Source organism: Asterias rubens, chromosome 1, assembly GCF_902459465.1.
Source record: "Asterias rubens chromosome 1, eAstRub1.3, whole genome shotgun sequence".
NCBI classification, from domain to species: domain Eukaryota; kingdom Metazoa; phylum Echinodermata; class Asteroidea; order Forcipulatida; family Asteriidae; genus Asterias; species Asterias rubens.
This window is the reverse complement of record NC_047062.1, coordinates 25,362,583-25,376,878: the sequence shown is the minus strand read 5'-3', so window position 1 is coordinate 25,376,878 and position 14,296 is coordinate 25,362,583. Positions and strand designations below refer to the sequence as shown.

Sequence of the window (14,296 nt, the reverse complement as noted above, 5' to 3'; positions counted from 1 at the left end):
CAATAAAGTTGTGGTGTTGTCATTCAGCCTTTGAGAAAGACTCTGCTAGGGTCAAACCTCAGGCCATTAACTATTTTTTGCATTTATACCATCGGTCCTTTTGGTTGGTAAGCAGTTTGCAACAGCATTCTATTTTCTCGACTTTAATACTTGCTTCTAATATGTATCACTTTTCGCACCTGAAGGGTGTCTCAAAAAGCTCCTTATTTTTTCTACAAGTAGACCGAGCTAATAGTTTAGAATTATAAGACCAATTGCATATGATGTGGGGTGAGCTTAAAAGGAGTCAAAAGTTTGACTCTACAAAATAATTTGCAGTGTTGGTTCACAACGTAAATAGAAAACCAAGCAATTCGAGGCATATTTGTGTGGATCAATATATTATACTTTTAAATCATCTTTCTAACCACTATCTGAGTTTCGTAACAAACGGTGTTAAAAGCTTTTCATGGACCAACTCGCCTGTTTCAAGGCAATGTGTCCTTTAAATGCAGCCTATGCCAGATACACTTCTCTTTACGATAAATGTACTCTGTTCTTTAACATGCATTCATAAATACCTCAGACAGTTTCGCTACACAATACACAATGACACATGTGTCAAGACTGGGACACAAACCCATACTCTGAGGAAGAAAAAAGCAAATGAATGTACTATTTTCAGTTCTAGCTCACATGTCCATTCACATGCTAAAAATTTGTTTGAGAGGTCTCAGGTACTTTGGTAGTGGACACTATTGGTAATTACTCAAAATAGTTATTAGCATAAAACCTTTCTTGGTAACGAGTAATCATGGTAATGCGGAGAGGTTGATAGTATAAAACATTGTGAGAAACGGCTCCCTCTGAAGTAATGTACTTTTCGAGAAAGAGGTCATTTTCCACGAACCTGATTTCGAGACCTAAACTTTAGAATTTGAGGTCTCGAAATCAAGCATCTGAAAGCACACAACTACGTGTGACAAGGGTGATTTTTCTTTTATTGTTATATCGCAACTTCAACGACTGATTGTGCTCAAATTTTCACAGGTTGGTTATTGTATGCATATATGTTAGTACACCAAGTGAGAAGACTGGTGTTTGACAATTACCAATAGTGTCCAGTGTCTTTAAGCAACAATTACAACCTTTGAAAAAACTGCTGACGTGAAGAATGCAAAGTGATACCCTTTATTGTGATTCCTGTCTGTTTGTTTCAAAAAAAATTCTTACTTTTCTATATTTGTGTTCTTACTGACAGGATTGAAATGCAACACATTAAACCGGAGCTAAGCCAAGAGATCTTCAGCAAGATAGAAAGCTCGACACCCACAAAACAAGACAGAGAAAACACTGACAATACTATAGAGGTAATTATCTGTTTACGTAGCCTGCCCTTTTATCAGTTACTTGGTCGTATGTAGACAGCCTCAGCTTTAAAGGGACTCTGAAGGTCTGCTGCGGGACGCGCTCGAAAGTGGACCCGCATGGCTAATGCAAATATATATGTAGGTTTGTATGTACATACACAAGTGTCATGCCTGAGCCTCGACCCAACACTGTGTTGATCTGAAAAAACGTACCTCTAGTAGCTGAAGTGCGTCAGGTATAGGTCACACAGCACGCTTGTTGGGCGTCTACACGTAACTGGCTCATGGTTGGGCTGCAGTGCAGCAGCCTTATACTATCCCCTCTGACTGACTCGTAAACCAATTAAAGACCATTTATTTGTGGCATGTAATGGCCCGTAGTGAATCAGAACACCGATATAGTTTTTAAGATCAGCAGAGTGTTGGTTCGAGTCTTGGGCATGACACCACCTCCCCCAGGGGCAGAGGGTAGCTCTGACCAGGACCCCTTCCAGTGGAGCGGAGGACACCCACACTCTGGACACCTGGCCAAACAGTGAGGCAACCTTCAACACGTCTTCACCGTGCCAATATGTCAGGTGGATAACAGCACCCCGACAGTGAGCGCCGCCCGACCGCCTCCTCTACAGATACCAACAACCATACAGTGAGCGCCGCCCGACCCGCCTCCCCTACATATAACAACAACCAGACAGTGAGCGCCGCCCGACCGCCTCCTCTACAGATAACAACAACCAGACAGTGAGCGCCGCCCGACCGCCTCCCCTACAGATAACAGCACCCAGACAGTGAGCGCCGCCCGACCCGCCTCCCCTACAGATAACATCACCCGGACAGTGAGCGCCAACTGACCTGCCTCCTCTACAGATAACAGCACCTAGACAGGGCTCCCGACTCGCCTCCCCTACAGATAACAGCACCCAGACAGCGCCGCCGGACCGGCCTCCCCTACAGATTACTGCACCCAGGTATGTTGGGACATTCATCGAGGACCCCTGCAAACTCCCGCCACCACGATTTCCCAAAGGAGTTCTCGGCAGTGTTGGGAGCAAGCAACAGCTACTCCACAGGACCGCGACGCAATCGGGACCACCACCACGACAGTCTCTCCCATATTTGTTTTGTTTATTGCCATTGTAAAGGGGTTGCTTCACTGGCAAGCGATGACACTCGCTGCCCGCTTCTGGGACAAGCAGTGTCCTAGGAGGAGGCAGTGTAGCGGTTGTGCCGATCGACCAGTAGGGGGCACCAGCACTACTCCTGTCGGAGAGCCTTGCTGGCTGCCCCTGCAGACCAATCAAACAACCTGCTCGCCAGAGAGAGTCCTCTGGTTTAGCTTCTTCTTCGTGTAAAAGTCATGACTTGTTAAGTGTAAATAAAGCTCCGGAACAAGATACAGTAAATCCAGTCAATAGCATTCTTGTGTCATTTAAAGCTGTGTGCATCACAATCCCTGGTCAACACTACAATATCATCCAATTTTAAAAAGAAAAAAAAGAAAAAGTTTGTTTTCAGCCAGGGAATGCAAAGTAAATTAAGTGATTCACGTCTTGTATGCTCTGATTTTCAATTGTGATGCAGAGAAGAATCGCTTTCACTTCCGCAACTCGTGTATGGCTCAGGCTTTATGTATTTTATATTTTATTATTATGTAACAAACATTAATGTTTTTCATTCCATATAGACCATTTGGGAATCCACGCAAAGATGAAATCCAAGCAGTGCTTGCAATAGCCCATGTGAGGGCGCTTTCCTCGAGTATGGCATCACACGCAGTCATCGCTGTTTGAGAACTCTGATCTCCTGTTTGAGTCAAAGAACGCATCATCAGCCAAGAAGATGCCAAGCTACAGGTGCTGGGATACAAGCTTATTGGATTCTTGGACTACCTGTAGCAGTGATGAGTTTTCATCATAATAACTCAACGGATATTATCACAATGACAGACTTAAAGGCAGTGGACACTATTGGTAATTACAAAACAATTGTTCGCATAAAAGCTTACTTTGTAATGAGCAATGGAGAGCTGTTGATAGTATAAAACATTGTCAGAAACGGCTCCCTCTGAAGGTACGTAGTTTTTGAGAAGGAGATAATTTCTCACTCTGAAAGCACACAAATTTGTGCAGCAAGTGTTTTTTTTCTTTCATTGTTTTCTTGCAACTGCGATGACCAATTGAGTCCAAATATTCACAAATTTGTTATTTCATGCATATCTTGGGATATACCAGGTGAGAATACTGGTCTATGACAATTACCGAAGGTGTCCAGTAGCTCTAACTGATTCCCACACCTTTTATTTAACCGAAAATTTATTGCCCATTTTGTTCTTTTATTTAACCGAACATTTAGTGCCCATTTTGTTCTTTTATTTAACCAAACATTTATTGCCCATTTTGTTATTTTATTTAACCAAATATTTATTGCCCATTTTGTTCTTCTACATATGAGGATGAAAATTGATATAAATATTATTATCAATTATGGCCTGAAATGTGTCACTCAAATCTGTCACTCAGCAGTGAGGCTAATGGCATTTCAACATCACAGGGCCATTTATTCCATTCATTAAAGGCACTGGACACCTATGGTAGTTGTCAAAGACCAGTATTCTCACTTGGTGTATCCCAACATATCAATAAAAGAATAAATCTGTGCAAATTTGTAATTGGTCAACGAGAGTTATAAGGCAATAAATAAAGAAAAAACACCTCGATGCACAAATTTGTGTGCTTTCAGATGCCTACTAAAAGTCTTTAATATCACATTCAAATATTTGGGTTTGAAATTACCCCCTTTTCTCAAAAACTGTGTTACTTCAGAGTTAGCCATTCCTTACATAGTTTTATACTATCAACAGCCCTCCTTTGCTTGTTACCAACCAAGTTTTTATGCTAACAAATATCTTGTAAAATTACCAAAAGTGTCCAGTGCTTTTAAACATCTCCGTTCCTTCGGGATTATACAGCCTGTTTTGCCAAAAATGTAGCGCACCAAGCTAAAACAATCACGCCAGAGCAATACATATCTAATAACATTTCTGTTAAAGGCAGTGGACACTACGGGTAATTACTCAAAATAATTATTATCGTAAAACCTTTCTTGATAACGAGTAATGGGGAGGGGTTGATAGTATAAAACATTGGATAAACAGCTCCCTCTGAAGTGACAGAGTTTTGGAAGAAGAAGTAATTTTCGACGAATTTGATTTCGAGACCTCAGATTAGAATTTGAGGTCTTAAAATAAAGCATCTGAAAGCACATAAATTCGTGTTACCGTTGTGCGACAAGGGTGTTTTTTTTTTCTTTAATTAATATCTCGCATTTTCGACGACCGATTGAGCTCAAATTTTCACAGGTTTGTTATTTTTTGCATATGTTGAGAAACACCAACTTTGAAGGCTAGTCTTTGACAATTACCAACAGTGCCCAGTGTCCTTGAAATATAAGAATTAAATTTTGCCAGGAAATGAGTTGGGGTGGTTCTGATAAGATCCGTCGGCATAACTCGACGTTTCGATCAGTATGCTCTGATCGTCTTCTGGAGAAAGGTGGACTGACTCTGATGCTGCATGCTGCTTAAGTATCAAACCGCTCCTAAGAAACTCCATCACTCTCTCCAATCACACAAGGACAAGACGGACCCCTCCACCTGTGCCGGAGTCTACCGCATTCCATGCGAATGTGGTAAGGTTTACGTCGGGGAAACCAGATGTAACCTTCCCAACATCGAGCACACGGAAGGAGGGGAGACTTCGATAAATCCGCCATCGTCAAGCATTCCCACATCACTGACCAGCAAGTTGACTGGGAAGCAGCAGAAATCATTGCTCCAATCCAGGCGTGGCACCCAAGACGAGAGACCATCGAGAGGCCATTGAGATCCACAAGCATGACACCGTACCCCAAGACTCGGCTTCCACATCAGCGACATCTGGCTCCCCTCCTCCCGACCAATGGATCTTCTATATCCACGGCCACCCCCTAGGCCCCCAACCCCTTAACCATTAGACTGCTTTGGGTCATCTATACCCTCAGTCACCTAGGCCCCACACCCTCACTATCCCCTGTGCTTGATCCTACTCACACAGTTCAGTGAGCTCACACCCCCTACACACTACCCAAGGCTCCACAACAGGTTTCACCACGCATCATCGAACTCAACTTCCTGCCTCTATTTCCCGCCTTCGTGCAACACCAAGCTAATCCGCCTCCACAGTACTTAAGCAGCATGCAGCATCAGAGTCCAGCTTTTTCCAGAAGACGATCAGAGCATAATGATCAAAAGTGTCGGGTTAAACCAACGGTTCTTTTCAGGACCACCCCAACTCATTAGAGATAGTCATTACATGGTGTTACCGCAAACCTTTCCATATCGTATTTCCACCATGCAAAGTTTCAAATCCTGCTTAATAACTGTACACGTAAACTGGGCCCAATTTCATGGCTCTGCTTACCGTAAGCACAGAATCAGTGCTTAAGGAAGCAGGGAATTCTCTACGTACGGCAAGCGTATTTCACAGGTTAGCGGCGAATTTTGGCTTCTGCGTGTGCATAGTCCGTGTTACTAGGCATTCTACGCTTAAAAGGCTAGCGCAGAAATTTGGCGCTTGCACAAGCGGACAATCAGGATCATAAGCGCAGAATTGGACAGTAAGCAGAGCCATGAAATTGAGCCCTGCTCTTTGCCTCTAAACGACACTAGGGTGAGACTTGTTTTGAAATTCCTGTGATGATTAAAACCTCACTTAAAGACACTGGACACTATTGGTAATTGTCACTATGGGTGTATCTCAACATGTACTTAAAATAACAAACCTGTGAAAATTTGAGCTCAATTGGTCGTCGAAGTTGCGAGATAATAATGAAAGAAAAAACACCCTCGTCACACGAAGTTGTGTGCTTTCAGATGCTTGACTTCGAGACCTCAAAACCTTATTCTGAGGTCTCGAATTCAAATTTGTGGAAAATTACTTCTTTCTTGAAAACTATATTACTTTAGAGGGAGCCGTTTCTAACAACGTTTTATCAACCTCTCCCCATTACTCGTAACCGAGTAAAGTTTTATGCTAATGATTATTTTGAGTAATTACCAATAGTGTCCAGTGGCTTTAAGACAAATGTTTCTGTACCGTTATTTGCCTGTATGGGTATCAAAGTGATATGATGATTCGACTGTGCATTGTATTAAAGATAATTTCAGTGTGAATGTTTACAAAAGGAAGTGCATGTTTTGTTTATTTTCATCTGATTGTACCCATGTGTGGGTGTTGTCTTCAGACTGCAGCATAAATTCTGAAATTTTAGAAAAAATTTTGATTAAAACTCTGAACTTTGAGCCTGCAGTGCCCCCCCTTGTGATTTTTTTTTCTTTCTAAATTATGCGTAATTTTGATAGAATGTGTGGACGCCACTGGTTGAAATGTCTCCATTTTGTTGCCCCAAATTGGATAAAAATGCTGGACTTCCCCGTGGAGATTTGTTTTGCATTTTTTGGAACCCACTTCCCCAAGACCAGTGTTTTTGACCCCAGACCAGTGATCGTGACCCACACGCCTACTGCTATTAATAACCGAAATGCTTAAGAGCAGAGAGCAGTCCTCCTAATGTGAACTTGTCAAATTTTGCTTTGAAAAAATATATAAGGCCTTTAAGGCCTTGTGAACTTGTGAAATTTTGCTTGAAAAAAATCTATAAGGTATACCCTTGTGAACTTGTCAAATTTTGCTTGAAAAAGTCTACAAGCTAATGCCTTGTGAACTTGTGAAATTTTGCTTGAAAAAGTCTACAAGGCTATACTTTGTGAACTTGTCAAATTTTGTTTGGAAAAATCTATAAAGCTAGCCTTGTGAACTTGTGAAATTTTGCTTGAAAAAGTCTACAAGGCTATACTTTGTGAACTTGTCAAATTTTGTTTGGAAAAATCTATAAAGCTAGCCTTGTGAACTTGTCAAATTCTGCTTGAAAAAGTCTACAAGGCCTTCAGTGTAGGCCTAATTGTCAAATTTTGTTTTCAGTTCGTAGCTCGAATTGGTTATAATGTTTTGGTATTGTTTTGTTAATCATCCACACCTAATTTGGGAATAGATGACGGACCGCAATTCCTTACTGGTGCAAGCAGTAAAAGTCATGGCCCTCTTGGTACGGGTAGGATTCGAACCGGTGTCCCATCTCTGGATTACACGCACAATGGACCTACCAGTACACCGTGTCGCCACAGTGCCCGCTTATCCCCAGCAGCAACTAAAACATAACTTTTTACTCCCCTCTTGTTTTTTTATTATTATGTAAACTTACCCGTGGTTAAAAATAACAAAATGCATTTGAGGACACACATGACAAGACAATTTAAACATAAAATAGCAGGGGGCAAAAACTATTTTCCAGCATTATCATGGTTAAACAAAATCATATAATAATATTATTATGTCTTTGTTGTTTTGCATCTTGTGAGTGACTTTCAAACAAATTTAAAGCGATTTTTATTTAATAGTGGGAAGAGATTTCTCTCTTAGATAGTGATGTGGTGTGGTTCATATTGGTGATAATGTTTGTTTTATTTCATTTTTTATCCTGTTGCACTTGGTATTTGTAACCAGAATTTATCAAAATCATACAGCAGGTGCATCAACTAGTACAACTCATTAACTTTGCGCGGGAGACTCTACAATCCGCCAACAGAGGGCGCGATTCCTATTTTAATACTTAGTCAGATACCCTAAACCAAATTCAACGCTGAATTTACGGATGAAGTCCAGCTTGATAAATCACGTGCGTCCCATTCAAAAACGCATGCTGGATCAGAATTTCTCGAAAACATGGAGGGATAGGAGTCAGTTGCTTCTTCGAGAGAATTTTGCCCGCAATTTGGCTCCATTTTACCATTTCCTGAAAAAGGAACAGTAGTTATGAAACGCAAGACATGTCCTTACAAAGTAAATGCAAAAAGTAAGTATGGAATATATGTATTTCTTGTAGAAACCGGAGCTTGTAAAGTTGTGTGTGATGGCCCCCCTGGACTTGTGCGTGATTTATAAAATGGGTTGGCGGGCCGGGACGTGACCAAGGAGGCGGTGGGGGAGGAGGCTGATGCATGATCGCAACATACTTTGAATATTATATTCAATACATTGATGCAAATTCAGCTCAATGACTTTGACTCTGATGATGTAAATGTTCCATGACATGTGACTGAAAATTTGTAGTTTACAAAAAAAAATGAATAATTTTTTTAGTAAAAAAAATAATATTTATAAATAAAATAGACTAAGTTTTCAATATTAATTTTGTAATTTACATTATTATAACTGGCCTACTACTACTAGGCCTGTCTGTAGGATTAATGATTGCCTTTTATGTCATCCTTTGTAATGATTTCATCCTGGTGGCTCATCCGCTGTTATAAATATATATATTATATAAATAAAATAATCTTTTTTAGTTGTGGTTAAAAAAACTAAAAGAAATACCCTTGTTTGGTACAACCACTTTTTCAATTCGATATGAAATATTATAGTATCTAATTTACCTCAATGAGATATTACTTTGTTTGTAAAAATGAGTGAAAAAGTGATGGCGCCGTACGGAAAGTTATCCCCATATTGACTGTCTGACTTGTCATTTTTTGGAAATGAATGTTTCAGATTTTCAAATCTTATGATGAGGCATGGTCTGTGCTGTGCAACCTGCCAGTGCCGGGCACTCATGATTTCAAAATCGACCAACACAAGTTAAAATTACATTCCTTTCATTCACAGATTTTCAACAAAATGTAACACTTGTGTAAAGTTGTGTTTATTATCATTATCAGTGATTTTTTTGTTCTTTGTATCACTCAGCTGTGACCGCATATATCACTATCATAACCATAGACAGCATATTTTTGAATGAATGAAAAGTCACTTTTTGTCTTCCTTCACATTACAGCTGCATTACATGGTGTGGTCTATCATTCATACCTGGGTCTCAACTCTCGCAAGAATGCTGAAGGTCGTCAGGAGGTCGTCAGCCAGAAAGACCTAGGACAACTGGTGAGTGAAACACTGGAGTTTTAGGCCAAGTAAAAAAAGGAACTTGTTTTTAGCGTCCCCGCCCGCTTCCTTTTTACAGGCCGCCTCATTTTTTATTTAATTTTTTTATGCACATTTAAAAAAAACAAATCGCGCAAATTTTTTTTAAAGAGTATTTTTAAATGTTCTCAGCTAAAACAATCTGAATGGCTGGATCAAAACGTTTTATTTATGTATTGTGTGTTTGAGCAGTAGAAAAACAATGGATATTTGACATTTTAAAAAGAATGGTGGCCATCTTAAAATAAAAAGCCCCTCCTTCCTTTTTTTTGAGAAACCGGCCTTATCTTAGGAAATGTCCAAATTGTTTAGGTTTATATCTTGATGTTTACATACAGAAATGTTTGTACTTTATTGTTGTTTATTTGTCTATGCTATAACCACCAAAACATTTTGTTTGCATTTTTTTCTTTCAGAGGTTTCATTATTTATATTTAACTCTGAATTATAAAAAATGTGTACAATTAAAATCTGTGAAAAGGGTTCACCACCCACAGGGAAACCTCTGGCAATTTTTAAAATTGGTTTATGAAAAAGATGCACAATAGATGAAATTTCTTAGGTGATTTATTTCATATGGTTTCTTTTGAAGAATATAACCCCCTAAAATAGTTTCAGGAAAGAAACAAAAACAAATCAGTGTAAAGGGTTTGCCACCTGTAGGGGAACCTCTGGTCAATTATGAAATTGTTTGAAAGATAAATGCACAATTTTGGTTTGAATAAAAGGTGCCTTATCATTTGGTAAATTTGGAAAAAAAAGCAACCCCCAAATTTCTTTGTTTGTACTTGCTTAGTTTATTTCAGAGGTTTCATCCCTCTGAAAACAGCAAAAATCAGTGATAAAGGTTCGCCAACCATAGGGAAACCTCTGGCCAGTGTTTTAACTGTGTTTAATTGAAAAATGTACCAGCACTTCATTTTAAAAGGTGATTTTTTTTCATAACTTCGCAATTTTTGAAAATTCCCTCCCCCTCCACAAATATTTGGTTAGTAATATTTTTGTTTTATTTCATAGGTTTTATATTTAACTCTTAAGAAGAGCCAAATTCAGTGATATGGGTTCGCCACCCGTAGGGAAACCTCTGGCCAATTTTTTTTAACTCAAAACAGTGTTTAATTGAAAAATGTACCACTTCCATTTTAAAAGGCAATTTTTTTATAATTTCGTAATTTTTGAAAATTCCCTCCCCCCTCCACAAATATTTGGTTAGTAATATTTTTGTTTTATTTCAGAGGTTTTATATTTAACTCTTAAGAAGAGCCAAATTCAGTGATATGGGTTCGCCACCCGTATGGAAACTTCTGGCCAATTTTTAAACTGTGTTAATTCATTATTTGTTAGGTGATTTATCATTTGGTAAGTTTGGAAAAACCAGCCCCCAAATGTTTGGTTTTATATTTTTTAACTATGAAAACAGAAAAGCAAAAATTCAGTGACAAAGGGTTCGCCACCCGCAAGGAAACCCCTGGCCAATTTTTTAACTGTGTTTGATTGAAAATATCGCCACTTCAAATTAAAAGTTGACATTTGGAAAATTTAAAAAAATAACGTAAACCCCTCAAAATATTTTGATATAGAAATAGGTTCGTTTTATTTCAGAGGTTTTATATTTTACCTGTGAAAACACAGGAGCAAAAATCAGTGACAAAGGGTTCGCCACCCGTGAGGAAACCCCTGGCCAAGTTTTTTTTAAATGTTTGGGAAAAAAATACAAACATAATTTGTTGATGTATCGAAATCTTTACCTTGGATGGATTTATTTCCTTCTTTCTTATTTCTCAGCAAGTAGAACCAGTAGACCTATTTTGCTGAAACGTTCACAGTTTATTTAATCTTAGGCGCTTTATCACAAATTTGTTTTTTCAATGCTTGGTTATTTTTCATCACTTCTTAATTTCATTTTTGTATTTCGTCTTAATTCAGATTGACAGTGCATGTGCCAGGTGCGGTCACGATGGACTTCATTTCTACACCAGACGAACACGATCAGCTGATGGACAAACCGTCTTCTATTTCTGCCCATCATGCAAGTAAGTTAATCACTACTTAAGCCTGGTTCCTTTTTCCTGCAAATGCAAAGTGAATTTTGGCGACACAGCCCTGTTTTCTTAGGGAATGTTTCGAAGGGGTTGTGACACAGTTCACCTGTTGCGAGTTATTCATTGCGAGTTCGTGACAACAAAATTTGCTTCGCATTCACAGGAAGTATGAACCGGGCTTTAGGCTTGTAGACCCTTTTAGGTTTATCATACAGTTTCCATAGATTGCACAGGGGTTAGTAGGTACCTGTGAGGGCAGAGATGGTTCTTGTGATTTATTTAGCTTGGTCACTACATATTTGGCTGCACAGGCAGTTTATTCCCAAGGGAGCTGAGTTGGTTTGATGAATGAAATAAATGGCCTAGTGATCAGGGGTAACACTGTTGAAGAGCCACGAGCGTCACTGAATTACGGATTTCAGTGCTACATGAGGATTAGTACAAGCAGAAATTCACTGTTTACATGACATGTGTGTAAAGCACAATATGGTTACAAGTGTAGCATTCAGCAAAACAGAAACAAACAAAACATGCAAAATTTTTGGATCTTGAAGGATCTGCGTTGGACTTCACATAGAGTAAACACTAGTCTTGTCTCGAGTTAGGACAAGTTACTCGTCTAACTTAGGACTAGCCTTAAATTTTTAATATCTCCTGGGACTAGTCCTAAGTGTGGACCAGTCCTAACTCATTGTGAAATTGACCCCAGGATGATTAGGGTCAAAGGTTCATTTTTTATGTAAAACTAATTTTTTTTACATTTTTTATATTTTTTTTACAGGCATCAAGAGATTGATTCTCCTGAAGAGAATCAACATCTTTGGATCGGTCTACACTGAGAGGAACTCAAGGCAATAGCTCACTGGAACACGGAGATGAAATCGACGACGACGACAACAAAGCCGACCACCTGATGCCAGAGAGATGTCTTACTGATAAGGAGGCTGATGTTTTAACTGTGTTTACTAATTGAAAAATGCGCCACTTCATATTAGGTGATTTATCATTTGGTAAGTTTTGAACAAGCCCCCAAATATTTGGTTTTATATTTTAAACTCTGAAAACAGAAGAGCAAAAATTAAGTGACAAAGGGTTCGCCACCCGTAAGGAAACCCATGGGCAATTTTTTAACTGTGTTTGAATGAAAATTGCGCCACTTCAAATTAAAAGTTGACATTTGGTAAATTTTGAAAAATAACATAAACCCCTCCAAATATTTTGATATACAAATAGGTTCGTTTTATTTCAGAGGTTTTATATTTTACCTGTGAAAAAACAGGAGCAAAAATCAGTGACAAAGGGTTCGCCACCAGTAAGGAAACCCCTGGCAAATGTTTTGTAAATTTTTGGGAAAAAAAAAACAAACGTAATTTGTTGATGTATCCAGTACACCTTTTTTTTGCTGAAACTTTCGCAGTTTTATTTCATCTTTCTATATTTTGTCCATTAATCATTGATAAAAAACAACAAAGTTATGGCCCTACCTTTTAGGCGTATTATCACAACAATTTCTTTTTCAGTGCTTGGTTATTTTTCACCACTTCTTAATTTCATTTTTGTATCTGGTCTGGTTTCAGATTGACAGGGCATGTGCCAAGTGCGGTCACGATGGACTTCATTTCCACACCAGGCAAACACGATCAGCTGATGAAGGACAAACCGTCTTCTATTTCTGCCCATCATGCAAGTAAGTTAATCACTACTTAAGCCTGGTTCCTTTTTCCTGCAAATGCAAAGTGAATTTTGGCGACACAGCCCTGTTTTCTTAGGGAATGTTTCGAAGGGGTTGTGACACAGTTCACCTGTTGCAAGTTATTCATTGCGAGTTCGTGACAACAAAGTTTGCTTGGCATTCACAGGAAGTATGAACCGGGCTTTAGGCTTGAAGACCCTTTTAGGTTTATCATACAATTTCCATAGATTGCACAGGGGTTAGTAGGTACCTGTGAGGGCAGAGATGGTTCTTGTGATTTATTTAGCTTGGTCACAACATATTTGGCTGCACAGGCAGTTTATTCCCAAGGGAGCTCAGTTGGTTAAAATAAATGGCCTAGTGATCAGGGGTAACACTGTTGAAGAGCCACGAGCATCACTGAATTACAGATTTCAGTGCTACATGAGGATTAGTACAAGCAGAAATTCACTGTTTACATGACATGTGTGTAAAGCACAATATGGTTACCAGTGTAGCATTCAGCAAAACAGAAACAAACAAAACATGCAATTGGATCTTGAAGGATCTGCGGTGGACTTCAAAGAGTTAACACTAGTCTTGTCTCGAGTTAGGACAAGTTACTTGTCTAACTTAGGACTAGCCTTAAGTTTTGAATATCTCCTGGGACTAGTCCTAAGTTAGGACCAGTCCTAACTCATTGTGAAATCAACCCCAGGATGGTTAGGGTCAAAGGTTCTTTTTTTATGTAAAAGTAATTTTTTAATTTTTTATTAACAGGCATCAAGAGATTGAGTACTCCTGAAGAGAATCAACATCTTTGGATCGGTCTACACTGGAACAAGGAGATGAAATCGACGACCACGACAACAAAGACGACCACCTGATGCCAAAGAGATGTCTTACTGATGAGGAGGCTGATTTTTCAACTGTGTTTATTAATTGAAAAATGCGCCACTTCATATTGGGTGATTTATCATTTGGTAAGTTTTGAAAAACAAGCCCCCAAATATTTGGTTTTATATTTTAAGCTCTGAAAACAGAAGAGCAAAAGTTCAGTGACAAAGAGTTCGCCACCCGTAAGGAAACCCCCTGGCCAATTTTTTAACTGTGTTTTATTGAAAATTGCGCTACTTCAAATTAAAAAGCAGACATTGGGTAAAT

General features: G+C 39.1%; 1 protein-coding gene across 1 annotated transcript; it reads left to right on the top strand.

Moving 5' to 3' along the window:
- Positions 1-8,166: 8,166 nt before the first annotated feature.
- LOC117306997 (DNA-directed RNA polymerase I subunit RPA12-like) lies at positions 8,167-13,928 on the top strand (the record flags this gene model as incomplete). Its single annotated transcript, XM_033791617.1, has 4 exons — positions 8,167-8,297; positions 9,276-9,379; positions 11,345-11,451; positions 13,913-13,928. Coding segments are annotated over exons 1-4 (267 nt in total), but the record flags the coding sequence as incomplete, so codon positions are not given.
- Positions 13,929-14,296: the final 368 nt, after the last annotated feature.